The sequence below is a fragment of the Bombina bombina genome, chromosome 5 (genome assembly GCF_027579735.1).
Source record: "Bombina bombina isolate aBomBom1 chromosome 5, aBomBom1.pri, whole genome shotgun sequence".
Taxonomy (NCBI): Eukaryota; Metazoa; Chordata; class Amphibia; order Anura; family Bombinatoridae; genus Bombina; species Bombina bombina.
Window position 1 is genome coordinate 443829484 of NC_069503.1, and position 20055 is coordinate 443849538.

Here is a 20055-nt window from a genome sequence, read left to right on the forward strand (position 1 = left end):
ATCACCAGGCTTTGCGTTATACAGTGGCCATTCTCTTTGCAGAGGTTCCATATACAATTTAAATGTGATCAATTCCAGTAAACATGTGATGTAAACCTTTATACTGTTTATAAATAATTTCCCAACTTCTTATATTGTATTTTACAGCATGTACAACTCGCACATGAGTTTTTGGATTACGTGAAACAGGATGAGCGCTTTGAAATCTGTGCAAAAGTCATCCTTGGATTGGTGTGCTTCAGATTAAAGGTAAGGTAAGGTAAATAGTTAGAGGGGCACTGTCAATACATTTTAATATAAAAACAATCTGCCCCCCCCCCCAGCCTTTTTACATTTCAGTTAGCTCAGTGGTTTTGCTTGTCAGTAGCGAAATCACAAAAGCAGCAGAAACTTTTGGAGCAATGATTTATTATTAAATGTCCTGATAGGATTACAACAGCAGTTTCTGTAATTATGATGGACTTGCTGTGGTCCTCTGTAAAATACTAGATGGCCAATAGGTGATCAGGGGGATAGCAATAGATGGGGTTGTGGTCAGATCTAAGATTTGAACCCATGGCCCTTCAGCTTCTGTTAACTATTTTATTTACTTATAAAGCGCAGCCAAATGCCATGGTAAAAAAAAAGACAGGAGGAGCAGCAGTGCCGCTTTACAGGATATGCCCTAGTTATAAGGCCTTACTTTAGGCCCTGCAAGTTATATGCCTATATTGTACTTCAGATCAGAACCATGGTACACACGCCCCTGTTAGCCACACCACCTCTTCAGACCAAAGCCATGGCCCTCAAGTTCCTGTCGGCCATGCCCAAAGCAGACCTCTAAGCAGACTCGGTCATTTAAATGGCCACTAAATTCCAAATTATAGTTTTATAGAAATAGCATGTAATTATATAAACAACTTTCCAACATACTTCCATTATCAAAACATGCATATTATTTTATATGCACACTTCCTGTGGCTCCAGCTCCCACTGAGCATGTGCAAGAATTAACTGTGTATATGTATATGCATTTTTTGATTAGAAAAAATGGGTAAGGAAAGATCAGCAATCTGGATTAGAAAGTTAAAACCGGTTTAGAAAATACCAAATGCATAAATAAATCCGATGATGGTGGAGGATCTAATCTAGATAAGTCACAATGTAAAAATTCTTAAATATGAAAATTAAAAATAGAAAATTACAAATTTTAAAATTAGAAATTCAAAATATATATTACATTAACTAAGAGTGAATATGTAAAGGTCAAAAATGTGTAAACTGTGTATATGTATAACCCATGTGATATTACGGGAAGCCAAGAAACGGAGTGATAAAATCAGTACAATGATACTGGGAAAAGGACAAAAATAATAAAAAAATCTAAATATAAAGAAAGTAAATTTTTTTTGAAAATAGTGTAAAAAATAAGAAACAATGGCCTAGATTTGGAGTTTTGTCGGTAACGACCCGAAAAACTAACGCCGGCTTTTTTCTGGCCGCACCATAAAAATAACTCTGGTATCGAGAGTCCACATAAAGGCTGCGTTAGGCTCCAAAAAAGGAGCGTAGAGCATTTTTAACGCAGCTTCAACTCTCGATACCAGAGTTGCTTACGGACGCGGCCAGCCTCAAAAACGTGCTCGTGCACGATTCCCCCATAGGAAACAATGGGGCTGTTTGAGCTGAAAAAAAACCAAACACCTGCAAAAAAGCCGCGTTCAGCTCCTAACGCAGCCCCATTGTTTGCTATGCGGTAACCCTTCCTACGTCTGCACTTAACACTCTAACATGTACCCCGAGTCTAAACACCCCTAACCTTACACTTATTAACCCCTAATCTGCCGCCCCCGCTATCGCTGACCCCTGCATATTATTATTAACCCCTAATCTGCCGCTCCGTAAACCGCCGCTACTTACATTATCCCTATGTACCCCTAATCTGCTGCCCTAACATCGCCGACCCCTATATTATATTTATTAACCCCTAATCTGCCCCCCACAACGTCGCCTCCACCTGCCTACACTTATTAACCCCTAATCCGCCTCACTAACCCTATCATAAATAGTATTAACCCCTAATCTGCCCTCCCTAACATCGCCGACACCTAACTTCAATTATTAACCCCTAATCTGCTGACCGAATCTCGCCGCTATTCTAATAAATGTATTAACCCCTAAAGCTAAGTCTAACCCTAATACTAACACCCCCCTAAGTTAAATATAATTTAAATCTAACGAAATTAATTAACTCTTATTAAATAAATTATTCCTATTTAAAGCTAAATACTTACCTGTAAAATAAATCCTAATATAGCTACAATATAAATTATAATTATATTATAGCTATTTTAGGATTTATATTTATTTTACAGGTAACTTTGTATTTATTTTAACCAGGTACAATAGCTATTAAATAGTTAAGAACTATTTAATAGCTAAAATAGTTAAAATAATTACAAATTTACCTGTAAAAGAAATCCTAACCTAAGTTACAAATAAACCTAACACTAGACTATCAATAAATTAATTAAATAAACTACCTACAATTACCTACAATTAACCTAACACTACACTATCAATAAATTAATTAAATACAATTGCTACAAATAAATACAATTAAATAAACTAGCTAAAGTACAAAAAATAAAAAAGAACTAAGTTACAAAAAATAAAAAAATATTTACAAACATAAGAAAAATATTACAACAATTTTAAACTAATTACACCTACTCTAAGCCCCCTAATAAAATAACAAAGCCCCCCAAAATAAAAAAATGCCCTACCCTATTCTAAATTACTAAAGTTCAAAGCTCTTTTACCTTACCAGCCCTGAACAGGGCCCTTTGCGGGGCATGCCCCAAGAAATACAGCTGTAAAATAAATATTAATCCTAAAATAGCTATAATATAATTATAATTTATATTGTAGCTATATTAGGATTTATTTTACAGGTAAGTATTTAGCTTTAAATTGGAATAATTTATTTAATAAGAGATAATTAATTTCGTTAGATTTAAATTATATTTAACTTAGGGGGGTGTTAGTATTAGGGTTAGACTTAGCTTTAGGGGTTAATACATTTATTAGAATAGCGGCGAGATTCGGTCGGCAGATTAGGGGTTAATAATTTAAGTTAGGTGTCGGCGATGTTAGGGAGGGCAGATTAGGGGTTAATACTATTTATGATAGGGTTAGTGAGGCGGATTAGGGGTTAATAACTTTATTATAGTAGCGCTCAGGTCCGGTCGGCAGATTAGGGGTTAATAAGTGTAGGGAGGTGGAGGCGACATTGTGGGGGGCAGATTAGGGGTTAATAAATATAATATAGGGGTCGGCGGTGTTAGGGGCAGCAGATTAGGGGTACATAAGGATAACGTAGGTGGCGGCGCTTTGCGGTCGGCAGATTAGGGGTTAATAAGTGTAGGCAGGTGGAGGCGACGTTGAGGGGGGCAGATTAGGGGTTAATAAATATAATACAGGGGTTGGCGGTGTTAGGGGCAGCAGATTAGGGGTACATAAGGATAACGTATGTGGCGGTCGGCAGATTAGGGGTTAAAAAATTTTTTTCGAGTGTCGGCGATTTGGGGGGACCTCGGTTTAGGGGTACATAGGTAGTTTATGGGTGTTAGTGTACTTTAGAGCACAGTAGTTAAGAGCTTTATAAACCGGCGTTAGCCCAGAAAGCTCTTAACTACTGACTTTTTTCCTGCGGCTGGAGTTTTGTCGTTAGATGTCTAACGCTCACTTCAGACACGACTCTAAATACGGGAGTTATAAAAATCCCATTGAAAAGATAGGATACGCAATTTACGTAAGGGGATCTGCGGTATGGAAAAGTTGCGGCTGGAAAGTGAGCGTTAGACCCTATTTTGAGTGACTCCAAATACCGGCGGTAGCCTAAAACCAGCGTTAGGAGCCTCTAACGCTGGTTTTCACGGCTACCGCCAAACTCTAAATCTAGGCCAATGAATATAGAAAAAAACACTAAATGTGTGAGGGTGGTGACTAGTGATTATAAAAAATATTAAATAATTTAATGTATATATGTGTAAATTAATAGGTAAAATTAATAAGTCTAAGTGTCGAATTATGTGAGATTGGAAAACTGTGATAAATAGTAAGGGGAATATATAGAGGTGAAATACCTAGATACTATCTGAATAAAAATCTTACACTCTGTGACAGGATATTGTGAACAGTGACTCCAAGTCGTGTGTCTATATATACTAAAGGTGATAGTGACAAGTAAAAAAGTCCAATGTAAAAATATAATATATATATATATATATATATATATATATATATATATAAGAACAGTAGTGATGTTGAGATAATATGTAAGTAAAAAATATCAATTCATAAAATGTATATATAAACCATAGCGGATAAGCGATTGCTATATAAAAAACAGTGATCAAAGTGTATAAAACTAGTTTATTATTAAATTAAATTAATGGAACTACATAAAACACATAAATCTACAAACACCGGTGTTTAAAAATGCTATTTAAAATCTAATCTATAATGTATAAACCTTGATGTAGCATGAAAAAGATCTCATAAAATAAATACATATGTCAATGCAGGGTAATGAACGCGAGAAAACTCTTGGTAAAAAAGTCCACAAAAATAAACGTATAGCAGCCTCAGAAACTCTCCATTGGAGTTACAAATTTCATAAAAAAGACAATGTCTCAAAAAATAAAAGAGAATGATTTCTATCAGAAAATGTTTCCTAGGTCTTAACTTAATGACCACTTTGTTGCATCTTTCCAACGATTGTTATAACTGTATCGTAATCAACCAGCACTACACGATATTCTCGAAGGTCTCTTTTGAGACTGTTTTACAGTTTTAGCACTCCATGTAAACGGGGGTTACTTCCAGTACCTTAAAGCAGTTTTCGTATGTGTCTCCTCTCCGTCTGAATTCTCTATAACAAGAAGAGATCAATGTGAGGTCACGTGGTTATCATGGACCTGTAACGTAGGTCTTTGTTTTTAAATAAGTGCGCGCACTAATTTTCTTTTTTCGAAGTGGCTCGTCTCGCTGGTTTTATGTACACCACGGCTTCTTATTTCAAGCCTTGCAGTCACACACAGCGGTCCTGGGTGCCAGTAGTAGAAAAGTAAGTAACTTTGTAAGAGCTGTATGGGTTGGATCCATGCGTATCGGCGTACAGCTCTTACAAAGTTACTTTTCTACTACTGGCACCCAGGACCACTGTGTGTGACCGCAAGGCTTGAAATAAGTAAATTAGAAAGTTGCTTAAAATGGCATGCTCTGTCTAAATCATGAAAGTTTAATTTTTAACTAGACTATGCCTTTAAGAACTGTTTTTTTTTAACTTGATCATTTTATTTTCATCACAAAACATTGGGATGATAAAACGTTTTTTTACAATTACTTTAGAGGGATAGGAGGTTCATAATGAATAACAGAGGGCAAAGCTGTAATTTGCAGTTTTTTTAAGGAGACATTTTTCCATCTGTGTGCTCTTTTGTTTTTAAAGGAACAAAATATGCACGCTGGAAAAATGAAATTGCGAATGGTGCTTTGAAGTTCTGCATTATTTATAGGATGGTGGTTTTTGTTTCATAATTCTTAGTTGTCTCCCAGCCTTCCCTTAATCAGCCAATTTGACGCCCCAGTTCTTGTATTTGTGGTGCTGTCAGAAGATGTGCATAGTGACATTTGCAGTGTGAAAGGTTACACGGGATGCTGCCGTGTTAACTGAACAAAGATTGTTTTGCTTTGTGTTTGTGCTATAAATCAGTAGATCTCCTGCTGGGACGAAAAACAGCATTGGCACGCTCTTTGTAACTGATTTTCAGATGCTTTTCAATGTCTGAATATATTAAAGACACAGGCTTATCACAGAGGGGTCTATTAAATACAAATGTAAATAATGATTTCTATATTCGTTTTAAAGGGACAATCAAGTCAAAATTAAACGTTAATGATTCAGATACAGCATGCAATTTTAAACAAATTTCCAATTAACTCCCAGTCCATTATTTACACTTTTTGAGTCACCAGCTTCTACTGAGCATGTGCAATATTTCACAGACTATACATCTTTGCATTTGTGATTGGCTGATGGCTGTCACATGATACAGGAGTAGAAATGGACATAAATTTTAAAATTATTAGAAAAAAATATATTACTCATCTGAAGTTCAGTCTAAGCTCTATTGCATTGCCTTTCTATAATGCATTTGTTGATTATGCAAATCTACTGTATTTGCTGGTCTGTAACAATTTCACTGCTGAGCTATTTCTCACCCATATGCTGAAACTTGATGCCTTTGAACACATTTTTATGAATTTCTCACACAAATCATGATTTTTATTTTCAAGTTAACCAGGAACCTATAATAATATATCTTTAGTTTGCAGAAATACCCCAAAAAATCACAAAAGCCATCATATGAATAAAAATACAGTTAATGTTTGTGGGATTTTCTATAGCATACATGTACAATAACTCCATGGGAGTCATTCACAGAGATTACGAGTTTTGCGGTAACAGGGGTGCATTGCTATCGAGCATTTTTTTTTAAACGCTCCATTAAGACAACACTGGTATTACGTTTTTTTTTAAACCCGGCGTTAGCCGCAAAAAGGTGAGTGTAGAGCAAAATTTAGCTCCACATCTCACTTCAATACCAGTGTTGCATACGGGAGCGGTGAGCTGGCAAAACGTGCTCGTGCACGATTTCCCCATAGGAATCAATGGGGCAGATCGGGCTGAAAAAAAACCTAACACCTGAAAAAAAGCAGCGTTCAGCTTCTAACGCAGCCCGATGGGGAAACAAAAGTTATGTCTACACCTAACACCCTAACATGAACCCTGAGTCTAAACACCCCTAATCTTATTAACCCCTAATCTGCCGCCCCCGACATCGCCGACACCTGCATTATATTATTAACCCCTAATCTGCTGCTCCGGACACCGCCACCACCTACATTATAATTATGAACCCCTAATCTGAAGCCCCCAACATCGCCGAACCCTACATTATATTTATTAACCCCTAATCTGCCCCCCCAATGTCGCCGCAACCTACCTACAATTATTAACCCCTAATCTGCCGCCCCCATCGTCGCCGCTACTATATTACATTTATTAACCCCTAAACCTAAGTCTAACCCTAACACCCCCTAACTTAAATATAATTTGAATAAATCTAAAGAAAATAACTACAATTAAATAAATTAATCCTATTTAAAACTAAATTCTTACCGATAAAATAAACCCTAACTAGCTACAATATAACTAATAGTTACATTGTAGCTAGCTTAGGGTTTATTTTTATTTTACAGGCAACTTTGTATTTATTTTAACTAGGTAGAATAGTTACTAAACAGTTATTAACTATTTAATAACTTCCTAGTTAAAATAAAGACAAATATACCTGTAAAATAAATCCTAACCTAAATTACAATTACACCTAACACTACACTATCATTAAATGAATTACCTAAACTAACTACAAGAGTAGGGTTGGGTGTGTGGGTGGTGGGTTTTAATGTTGGGGGGATATTGTATTTTTTTTTTTACAGGTAAAAGAGATGATTACTTTGGGGCAATGCCCCGCAAAAAGCCCTTTTAAGGGCTATTTGTAATTTAGTATAGGGTAGGGAATTGTATTATTTTGGGGGGCTTTTTTATTTTATTAGGGGGATTAGATTCGGTGTAATTAGTTTAAAATTCTTGTAATTATTTTTTTATTTTCTGTAATTTAGTGTTTGTTTTTGTACTTTAGTTTATTTAATTTAATTGTAGTTAGTTTAGTTAATTAATTTAATGATAGTGTAGTGTTAGGTGTAATTGTAATATAGGTTAGGATTTATTTTACAGGTATATTTGTATTTATTTTAAATAGGAAGTTATTAAATAGTTAATAACTATTTAATAACTATTGTACCTAGTTAAAATAAAAAAAATACAAAAAAAAAATAAGGGGGCGCCCTAAGTTATAAGTGAGTGTATCTAGAGTCCAAGGGCAAGAGATGTGGTGAAAAATAATATAGGACTGTAAGTCTATCAGGGCACCACTAAAAATGGTGAAAAATTGGTGCAATGTGGTATAGATATAAACAGTAATGATTATAAAAGCAATAACAGCTATAAATAACTATAACAGAGTGTGTATGATGCCCTAAGCATAAGATAACAATTATATATTCCAACTAAATGGGAGTTGAAAAGATTAGATCATAGGTATGATTCTCAATCAAATTCCATATTAAATCGTTAAACCATGGGGTATAAAATTATAATAACAGTGTAATAATGATGAACAAAAAGACACTTGTGTATTAGGTTTGTAAATAAAGTCTCTGGAGAGGAGATGGAGTCAGCTATCTGTAGAGATCCAGGCCAGGATCCAGGAGCAGCAATCTAAAGAGACAAGAAGAGACAGATGCGCCACATGGCCCAATATTGTTTGGTCCAAAACAAATAGGTAGGCAAGTAAGGAGTGAACTCACATTTATGAAAGCACCTCAATCAGTGCTGTAGAGGCAGTATGGGATCTATTCAGTCACCCAGAAGACCAACTTCCTGCATTAGGTGTTATATCTGTATAAAAACAGTAAGAGGGACACAAGGTGCCTATATGGCCTAGTATTGTTGAAATTGTGGTGAATAAGGGCCAAATAATAGGAATGATACACACAATATTAAAGGGACAGTCTACACCAGAATTTTTATTGTTTTAAAAGATAGATACTCCCTTTATTACCCATTTCCCAGTTTTGCATAACCAACACAGTTATAATAATATACTTTTAACCTCTGTGATTATCTTGTATCTAAGCCTCTGCAAACTGCCCCTTTTTTCAGTTCTTTTGACAGACTTGCAGTCTAGCCAATCAGTGCCTGCTCCCAGATAACTTCTCGTGCACAAGCACAGTGTTATCTATATGAAATACGTGAACTAACACCCTCTAGTGGTGAAAAACTGTTAAAATGCAATCTGAAAGAGGTGGGCTTCAAGGTCTAAGAAATTAGCATATGAACCTCCTAGGTTAAGCTTTCAACTAAGAATACCAAGAGAACAAAGCAAAATTGGTGATAAAAGTAAATTGTTTAAAATTACATGCTCTATCTGAATCATGAAAGTTTATTTTGGCCTAGACTGTCCCTTTAATAGCATCTCCCTTGATGCTATAGGAGCAGGATGGGATCAATACAGTCACCCAACAGACTTGGTACAAGGCACTCAGGAAAAGGCAATGATCCAAAGGTCAAGCGGCAGTCAGGGAAATCCAAAGAATTCAACTTCATGAAGCGTGAAGAAACAGCCATTGGCTGAGAAACGCGTTGCCTGTGATTTTAATATTTTAAATAAAGCCATTTATATCTTTGAACACTTGCTGCCTTCTTCCTGGGACCTGGTCCTTTCTGTTGAGGAATGTTTTGGATTTCCCTGACTGCCGCTTGACCTTTGGATCATTGCCTTTTCCTGAGTGCCTTGTACCAAGTGTGTTGGGTGACTGTATTGATCCCATCCTGCTCCTATAGCATCAAGGGAGATGCTATTAATATTGTGAGTACCATTCCTATTATTTGGCCCTTATTCACCACAATTTCAACAATACTAGGCCATATAGGCACCTTGTGTCCCTCTTACTGTTTTTATACAGATATAACACCTAATGCGGGAAGTTGGTCTTCTGGGTGACCGAATAGATCCCAGACTGCCTCTACAGCACTGATTGAGGTGCTTTCATAAATGTGAGTTCACTCCTTACTTGCCTGCCTATTTGTTTTGGACCAAACAATATTGGGCCATGTGGCGCATCTGTCTCTTCTTGTCAAAATAAATACAAAGTTGCCTGTAAAATAAATATACAGGTATACCTCACTTTACAGCGCTTCACTTTACAGCGATTCGCTAATACAGCGCTTTGTGGAGCTGAAGTTCAACCTCCATGGATTTTGAAACAGTGCTGTAATTATCTTGAGATTGCAAGAAAAGTGACTGGCACCATTTTGTTATGCGCAGTTCACTCTGTTTACAGCTTTACAGTGCAATCTGTGTCTCAGTGTTATAGTCTGGCAAATTTTACTACAGTAATTGTCACTATTTTACAGGTACAGTATTTAATGAATACTAATGTAATACTGTGCTGTGCTAGTGTTAAACTACACGTAGCACTATTGCACCCCTAATATATGTTAGTTCAAACATGTTTTCAAGTTTTTAAACACTGAAAAGAAAGCTAAAACTGCCTTGTTTCACTTTAAGGCGGTTTTCACTTTACAGCAGGGCTCCGGTCCCTAACCCGCTGTATGAGCGGGGTATACCTGTAAACCCTAAGATAGATACAAATGTAACTATTAGTTATATTGTAGCTATCTTATGGTTTATTTTACAGGTAAGTATTTAGTTTTAAATAGTAATAATTTATTTAATTGTAGTAATTTAATTTCGTTTTATTTCAATTATATTTAAGTTAGGGGGGTGTTAGACTTAGGTTTAGGGGTTAATAAATTTAATATAGTAGCGGCGACGTTGGGTGCGGCAGATTGGGGTTAATAAATGTAGGTAGGTGTCGGCGATGTTAGGGACGGCAGATTAGGGGTTAATAAAACTTAACTTTGCGAGGTGGGAGTGCGGCGGTTTAGGGGTTAATATATTTATTAAAGTGGCAGCGATGTCCGGTCGGCAGATTAGGGGTTAAAAACTTTAAGTGTTTCCGATGGGGGGGCTCGGTTTAGGGGTTAATAGGTAGTTTATGGGTGTACTTTTTAGCACTTTAGTTATGAGTTTTATGTTACGGCGTTAGCCCATAAAACACTTAACTACTGACTTTTAAATGCGGTAGGAGTCTGGACAGGAGAGGGTCTACCGCTCACTTCTCGTAATACCGGCGTTAGGCAAATCCCATTAAAAACATAGGATACGCAATTTACGTAAGGGATTTGCGGTAAGCTCGAGTTGCGGAAGAAAAGTGAGCGGTACACCTGTACCTGCCAGACTCGTAATACTAGCGGGCGTTAAAAAGCAGCGTTGGGACCTCTCAACGCTGCTTTTTAAGGCTAACGCAAGACTCGTAATCTAGCCGATTGTTTCTTAAATATTAGAATCAAACAATTTATAGGTCCTCATGTATTATGTTATCTAACTTTCCAAAATATCAAAATGTTAGATTGATTAACAATGTTTTCCAATATAAATAATTGAAAATTAGGAGATTTTTTCCCCCTGTTTATACCATCTAGAACTTTTTGCAGAAGAGTGTAAATGAAATATGTAACCATAAAAAAAATATATATAAAAAAATATTTAAAAATTACACAAAATTCTGATTTCACAGATAGGTGAAAATTAATTTCAACAATGGGGTCTATGCATGTTCCCATCTTAAAAAAATAAATAAATATATGGTATATAGATTTTTTAAATATTTCACTAATTTATACTCATGTAGTCATTCCCATGTAGGGTCTCACGCCCCATTATCAAAAACCTCCATTACATGTTTTTAGAGAAGTGTCAATCAAAAAAGGGAGTTCCCCTCTTTCAAATGAGGCATAAAACATCTTGCTAAGTAAAGAAAAGGGTAAATATGACCTCTGTAATAACTTCCTCCCCATTTATAGAAAATGTGTTGTCCAGTGGGGTTAGAGATAATAATATAATTTTCTATTATTGTCAGAGAGGATTAGATGAGCACAACTTACCTATAAATAGCAATAGTTTGAGTTTACTTCCAGAATTTTTGTTGTTTTAAAAGATAGATAATCCCTTAATTACCCATTCCCCAGTTTTGCATAACGAACACAGTTATAATAATACACTTTTTACTTCTGTAATTACCTTGTATCTAAGCCTCTGCAGACTGCCCCCTTATTTCAGTTCTTTTGTCAGACTTGCATTTTAGCCAATCAGTGCTCACTCCACTGTAAATTCACGTGCATGAGCTCAATGGTATCAATATGAAACACATGAACTAATGCCCTCTATTAGTGAAAAACTGTCAAAATGCATTTAGATTAGAGGCGGCCTTCAAGGTCTAAGAAATTAGCATATGAACCTTTTAGGTTTAGCTTTCAACTAAGAACACCAAGGCCTAGATTTAGAGTTGGGAGGTAGCCGTGAAAACCAGCGTTAGAGGCTCCTAATGCTGGTTTTGGGCTACCGCCGGTATTTAGAGTCAGTCAGGAAAGGGTCTAACGCTCACTTTCCAGCCGCGACTTTTCCATACCGCAGATCCCCTTACGTCAATTGCGTATCCTATCTTTTCAATGGGATCTTTCTAACTCCGGTATTTAGTCGTGGCTGAAGTGAGCGTTAGAAATCTAACGACAAAACTCCAGCCGCAGAAAAAAGTCAGTAGTTAAGAGCTTTTTGGGCTAACGCCGGTTCATAAAGCTCTTAACTACTGTGCTCTACAGTACACTAACACCCATAAACTACCTATGTACCCCTAAACCGAGGCCCCCCACATCGCCGCCACTCGATTAAATTTTTTTAACCCCTAATCTGCCGACCGCCACCTACGTTATACTTATGTACCCATAATCTGCTGCCCCTAACACTGCCGACCCCTATATTATATTTATTAACCTCTAATCTGCCCCCCACAATGTCGCCGCCAGCTACCTACAATAATTAACCCCTAATCTGCCGAGCGGACTGCACCGCTACTATAATAAATCGGAACTATGATCGGAACAGCCAATAGAATGCGAGCTCAATCTGATTGGCTGATTGAATCAGCCAATCGGATTGAACTTGATTCTGATTGGCTGATTCCATCAGCCAATCAGAATTTTCCTACCTTAATTCCGATTGGCTGATAGAATCCTATCAGCCAATCGGAATTCGAGGGACGCCATCTTGGATGACATCCCTTAAAGGAACCGTCATTCGTCGGGAAGTCGTCGGAAGAAGAAGATGGGTCCGCGGTGGAGGTCTTCAAGATGGAGCCGGTCGTAATCGGATGAAGATAGAAGATGCCGCTTGGATCAAGATGGTTGCCGGTCTGGATCGCCTCTTCTTCCCAGATAGGATGAAGATTTTGAAGCCTCTTCTGGACCTCTTCAGCCGCCGGATGATGGATGTCTAGCCCCCGCTTGGCCTTGGATGAAGATTTCGGAGCCTGGAACGATCGGTGATACCTGGCATGGTGAAGACAAGGTAGGAAGATCTTCAGGGGCTTAGTGTTAGGTTTATTTAAGGGGGGTTTGGGTTAGATTAGGGGTATGTGGGTGGTGGGTTGTAATGTTGGGGGGGGGGTATTGTATGGTTTTTTTTACAGGCAAAAGAGCTGAATTCTTTGGGGCATGCCCACAAAAGGTCCTTTTAAGGGCTGGTAAGGTAAAAGAGCTTTGAACTTTTGTAATTTAGAATAGGGTAGGGCCTTTTTTTAATTTGGGGGTCTTTGTTATTTTATTAGGGGGCTTAGAGTAGGTTTAATTAGTTTAAAATTGTAATTTTTTTCTAATGTTTGTAAATATTTTTTTATTTTTTGTACTTTAGTTAGTTTATTTAATTGTATTTATTTGTAGGAATTGTATTTAATTTATTTATTGATAGTGTAGTGTTAGGTTTAATTGTAGATACTTGTAGGTAGTTTATTTAATTTATTTATTGATAGTGTAGTGTTAGGTTTAATTGTAACTTAGGTTAGGATTTATTTTACAGGTAATTTTGTAATTATTTTAACTAGGTAACTATTAAATAGTTCTTAACTATTTAATAGCTATTGTACCTGGTTAAAATAATTACAAAGTTACCTGTAAAATAAATATTAATCCTAAAATAGCTACAATATAATTATAATTTATATTGTAGCTATATTAGGATTTATTTTACAGGTAAGTATTTAACTTTAAATAGGAATAATTTATTTAATAAGAGTTAATTTATTTCGTTAGAATAAAATTATATTTAACTTAGGGGGGTGTTAGGGTTAAAATTAGACTTAGCTTTAGGGGTTAATAAATTTATTAGAATAGCGGTGAGCTCCTGTCGGCAGATTAGGGGTTAATACTTGAAGTTAGGTGTCGGCAATGTTAGGGAGGGCAGATTAGGGGTTAATACTATTTATTATAGGGTTATTGAGGCGGGAGTGAGGCGGATTAGGGGTTAATACATTTATTATAGTAGCGCTCAGGTCCGGTCGGCAGATTAGGGGTTAATAAGTGTAGTTAGGTGGAGGCGACGTTGGGGGCGGCAGATTAGGGGTTAATAAATATAATATAGGGGTCGGCGATGTTAGGGCAGCAGATTAGGGGTACATAGGGATAATGTAGGTGGCGGGGGTGTACGGAGCGGCAGATTAGGGCTTAAAAATAATGTGCAGGGGTCAGCGATAGCGGGGGCGGCAGATTAGGGGTTAATAAGTGTAAGGTTAGGGGTGTTTAGACTCGGGGTTCATGTTAGAGTGTTAGGTGCAGACGTAGGAAGTGTTTCCCCATAGAAAACAATGGGGCTGCGTTAGGAGCTGAACGCGGCTTTTTTGCAGGTGTTAGGTTTTTTTTCAGCTCAAACAGCCCCATTGTTTTCTATGGGGGAATCGTGCACAAGCACGTTTTTTAAGCTGGCCGCGTCCGTAAGCACCGCTGGTATCGAGAGTTGAAGTTGCGGTAAATATGCTCTACGCTACTTTTTTGGAGCCTAACGCAGCCATTCTGTGAACTCTAAATACCAGCGGTATTTAAAAGGTGCGGCCAGAAAAAAGCACGCGTAGCTAACGCACCCCTTTGGCCGCAAAACTCTAAATCTAGGCGCAAGAGAACAAAGCAAAATTGGTGATAAAAGTAAATTGGAAAGTTGTTTAAAATGACATGCCCTATTTAAATCATGAAAGTTTTTTTTGGGACTTGACTGTCCCTTTAATTGGTATCCTCTCACTCAGATCATAAAAACACATGTATGGAATTATTATACAGGTCTACAAAAAAAAACCTTTTTTTAATCATAAGAAATTAACTGTTTTTTAAGATGATCATAAATCTACAATCAGATTTGTGCTGGCACCCACCATTTTTGAAAAATAAACCTCTTTAGTACAACAAAGAGTGTGCTTAGTATGACACATACAACAATATTGGATTTAAGCTATGTAAGTAAATATTACTCAAAAATGTCCATGTCTGTGGTACACAGCATCAGGAGTATCACGATACAACATCCAACAGTAGTCTGCCACCATAGAGTTGTTCCATTGACCTGATATCTTGGTGGAAAACCTCACCTTATTAGTCACTAACATAACCAAGGTTGGAAGGGAAGAAATGTATATGGAAGTGTAGAAAGTGTAGCTTAGGTGATATGCAACATCCCATTTTCCTGTATGCACATAGAAGTTTATTAACACCATCACTGAAGTCAGGAGATTTCCTTTTACCTAGGAAGTGGTCACAAACCCATTGAAAACTCTTCCAAGCTTCTCATTTCTTCACCAGAGTTTTTATAAATGCTCCATCTTTTAGGTTATTTAGGATTTGAGATCCAACGAAGACCCCTTCTTTCAGTTTAGCTATGTTGATGTTTGGAAATTTTCCAGTCAGGTATTGAAACCCTTCAGATTTCGTCTTTGCCATTACCTTCACCAAGCATTTTACCAGCCCGAGTTTAATGTGATGGGGAGGAAGAAATATTTTCTTGGGATCAACTAGAGGAATATTTTGGACACTGTATAAGTTTGTGTTTGCTCCTAGTCATGTTTGATTATTGCAATAACTATACATGCTGGGGGAAAACTAAGCATAGATTTGGAATGAGGAGGTCAAACCAAGTCTATAGTACCTATTAGTTTATCTGATGATTTTTCTTTCTTAACCAGTGTTATTAGTTTTGATAATCATATGGTCTGTATCTGCAGCTAGAAATCTCATGTTCTAAAAGTTGACAATGCAATGGGGGAAATATCATTTGGTGTGCCATAACTGCCAAAATTCAATATATATTTTAAAGTAGAAAATCACAGTTATTAATCTAGGCACATGTCTTTGCATTTCATGCCACCATTTGGCTGATGTATGCCAACTGTGATCATACTAACATGTGCTCACTACCTATTGCAATGAATGCTAGGCAGGCAACCACTACTATTGGTTCCTTGTCTCTTCAATGCTATCCAGCAACTGTGTTTCTCTGCTATCAACAGTGTCAGCAATGAAATGTAGGAAACCACATGGAATTTTTTATCTACAATGTAGTGTTTTTTTGAGCAAAATACCACCGGATGTAGATACATTTACATTTGGCGTAAGGGGTTACATTGCTTGCCTCTCTCCACACCCTTGATATTTTGTGATCTCCTAAAAACAGAAGTGTAATAATGAGCCAAGCGTATATTATGTTCAGAGTAGATTTTAGTTATTTTTGAGCATTCCGTTGTAGGTAAAAAATTGTACATTAAGCATAGTTAATGCATATAGGTAGTCTAGTTTGCTTTTTAATAGTAGTTGATCAATGATGCTCACTGGCAGAAAACTAAAAGTACCAACAAAAGACACAAATAGCTTATTTCCTAAAGTAAATATACTATTGTAGCTTTTTTTTAAGTGACAACAACATTAATATTAAGCCACAAGAGCCACTTTTATTTATTTTTATATATGTGACCACTGTGATAGGATATTGCAGTGATCAATAGTCAAGCAACCACTGTTATTGGCTCCTTGCCTCTTCAGTGCCACCCAGCAACAGCATCTCTGCACTGTCAACACCAACAGTAGAGAATAGTGGGTGAAACCACATGGTCATTTATGTACGCTGCAGTGGTACGTAAAGCAAAGTTCTGCTGGATGTAGTCTTCTATTTGGCATAAGGGGTAAAAAATAAAAATATAATTTTAAATTAAGGATTCTTCATTTCAGACGTCAGTTTAATGTAATCTCCATTCTTTACAGGGATCAAATGAATTAAACAAAGCTCTGCTACAAAAAATAAATAGTGAAAAGAAGATACATATTGTGCCATGCTGCTTGGAGGACAGATTTGTTCTACGGTTTGCAGTTTGTGCTCGAACTGTGGAGTCAAGTCACATTGCATTTGCCTGGAAGCATATTGAAGAACTGGCCACCGAACTCCTGAGAACAAATGGTAGTCAGCAATAGATTAAACCTTATGGTAAGTCTCACCTTTAGCCTAAACATACAATCCTTTAGAAAAACGTATCTAATGATGTATCTACAAATCTCCCAATAGACCTTAATAGTGATTTTATGTTGAAACCCATTAGCTATGTTTTCGTTAAAGCAGGGATGGCCAACTGGAGGCCCATGGCCCACATGTGGCCCTCTGCACTTGTTTTTGTGGCCCCTGGGAAATGTAAAAAATGTTTGCTTTGGGAAATTCTGGTGGTGGATAGACAAGATGATACCCTTCCCCCTTAACTAAATCTGGCCTTGTGCCACCGAACATTTTTGTAAAATATTTTGTCATTTGTGTATAGCCATACATTTATATGCGGCCCTTAAAGGGATATGAAACCCCAAATTTTTTTCTTTCATGTTTTAGATAGAGCAGGTAATTTTAAGCAACTTTCTAATTTTACTCCTTTATCATTTTTTTTATTCTCTTGGTATCTTTATTTGAAAGGCAGGAATGCAAGCTTAAGAGCCGGCCCATTTTTGGTTTAGCACCTAGGTAGCGCATCCTGATTGGTGGCTAAATGCAATACATTTCTATGAAAATTTTACTTCTTAATAGTAATAATATATAAAAAAAATATTGGCTGTTTTTAGAGATTTTTTGTGATGTCATTACATAGCGTGTTTTTCAATTTTGCTGCTTACTTTTTTGAAAGCTTACTAATGCTTTTAACTGAATGTCTTTTTTTCTTCTTCTAGGGAAACAAAACTCCACAGATAAGAAAAATGTTTTGTTGTTATATATTTATTTTATTTGATTGAAAATAATGTGTCTGCCATGATGTTAATTCAAGAGAAATAAAAGAATGTTTCATTTTATTGGTGTTTGCATCTATAATTTACACAAAGTAGTGAAAGAAAAGAGGAGAGAATAAAAAAAACAATAGCCTAGAAATGAAATGGAAAGATCAATAGGATATTTTATTTCCCTAAAAAAAGAGCAGCACCGGGCATTTTTTTTTTGCAGACAGAGTGGTTGTTTCATGCTGTAGGAAAATTAAAGAAATACTTAGGATAGGAGTAAACCTATGTATTAATTAAGCCTGCATTTAAGAAGGAAATATGGCAGACAGGTTCATATCATCCAGCAAAATGTAGGTTCAAATGTGTGTAGCCGATATTTAGGCAGCCTCAATCTGGGACCAAAAGGGAAGAGGGAACTACAAGACCCATACTGCTGCGGGGTACAGACTCAAATGGCGGAACAGTCTATGAATAAGCGTCACTATGGGGCGTGAAACATGTCCATGCTCCATACCTGTTTGTATATATTTTTAATATGGATTAAATAACGGATATTTTAAAATAAAGTCCCTTGAAGTGCAGCTGCATTTGTATTTTTTGTATTTCAAATGGCGGAACAAGCTGCAAATACTACAATACGGTAAACAGTCACATACAGTTAAATCATCTGTGAAAAAGACAAAATTATATTCTTCTATTTGAAAACAAATAAACACAGAAAGGTAATCAACAAATCTTAAATTGGCTGTAAAAAATACAAAATGTTATTATTCTGTTTAAAAACAGATAAAAACTTAAAGGTAATCAACATATCTTGCATGTTTTGCTCCATTTACTGGCACTTTATCATCAATCAAAATGTATGTTTCTGTATCCTGGAATAAAAGACACCAAAACTGCCTTCCAACATTTAGCAAGTGGATTGTTGTGCAGTTCTTAAAGTGGGACTATTTCAGTCCAATGATCAGTGCCGCTACAAGACACGTGTGAAATGGTTTTCAAATGCATTCGACTCATGTAAACACCCTCTATACCTTGCATTGAGACAAGGCAACAATTGTATAAATATCAGTCAGTAAAATCATCAACGTGTTTCTCAAAAGACTTTTTACCTATTTTGTCAAATTGAATATGCTGAAAATTTAATTTCCATGTTATTGAGCACCCCCAAAAAATGCTTTTTAAGGAGATTCACCCTAACAGCAGTGACTCCAATGGCAAACTTGTTGATGTATTTTTTTTATTCAGTAATGAATCAAATTTAGACAAATGCAGTTTCAATCTATCAGCATTCTATGCAAATATTACCTGCAAACTGTTTTTTTTTTTACTTCTAATGTAGTCAAATTCATTAGAAGAGCTACTGTTTGAATCAGTAAAACCACCCAAACTAATAAACAATATAACAGGAAAAGCTAAGTAAACTATAAGAAACAAGCATATTGTATGGGATTTTTTTCATTGAGTTTTCATAGACCACTAAGTTAGCAAAATATATACAGTATGTGGCCAAAGCTAAAGTAATACATACAGGCCAATTGATTCAGTATTGGTGATAAAATGGATATACTTTATTTTACTTAAAGGGCCACTCAAGTAAATGATTCAGATTATGAGGCCAATTTATCAAATGTCTGTCGGACCTGATCCGACAGTGCGGATCAGGTCCGACAGACATTGCTGAATGCGGAGAGCAATACGATCTCCGTATTCAGCATTGCACCAGCAGCTCTTGTGAGCTGCTGGTGCAACGCCGCCCCCAGCAGACTCGCGGCCAATCGGCCACCAGCAAGGAGGTGCCAATCAACCTGATCGTACTTGATCTGGTTGAATTGTGGCGATCTTTGTCTGCCTCATCAGAGCAGGCGGACAGGGTTATGGAGCAGCAGTCTTTAGACCGTTGCTTCATAACTGCTGTTTCTGGCGAGTCTGAAGACTCGCCGGAAACACGGCCCCAATCAGAGATTGATAAATGGGCCTCAAAGTATACAATTTAAAATAACTCATGAAACCCCAAATTTACTAATTTACTTCTAATATCAATTTTGCTTCATTCTCTCGGTATTCTTTATTGAAGGAGTAGCAATGCACCACTGGGAGCTAGCAGAACACATTGGTAAGCCGATGACAAGAGGAATATATGTGCACAACAACCAATCAGCAGCTAGCTCCCAGCTCCTAAGCCTACCTAGGTATGCATTTTA

At 36.7% G+C, this 20055-nt stretch overlaps 1 protein-coding gene across 3 annotated transcripts in view; it reads left to right on the top strand.

Annotated features, from left to right (window-relative positions):
- DDC (dopa decarboxylase) overlaps positions 1–17926 on the top strand; it is a 222497-nt gene extending 204571 nt beyond the window's left edge. For all 3 annotated transcript variants that reach the window (XM_053714306.1, XM_053714307.1, XM_053714308.1), the window contains exons 13-15: positions 148–249; positions 16865–17084; positions 17807–17926. In XM_053714306.1, the coding sequence (XP_053570281.1) occupies positions 148–249; positions 16865–17071 (309 nt within the window). In that variant the 3' untranslated portion in view covers positions 17072–17084; positions 17807–17926. The remainder of the gene's footprint in view (positions 1–147; positions 250–16864; positions 17085–17806) is intronic.
- Positions 17927–20055: the final 2129 nt, after the last annotated feature.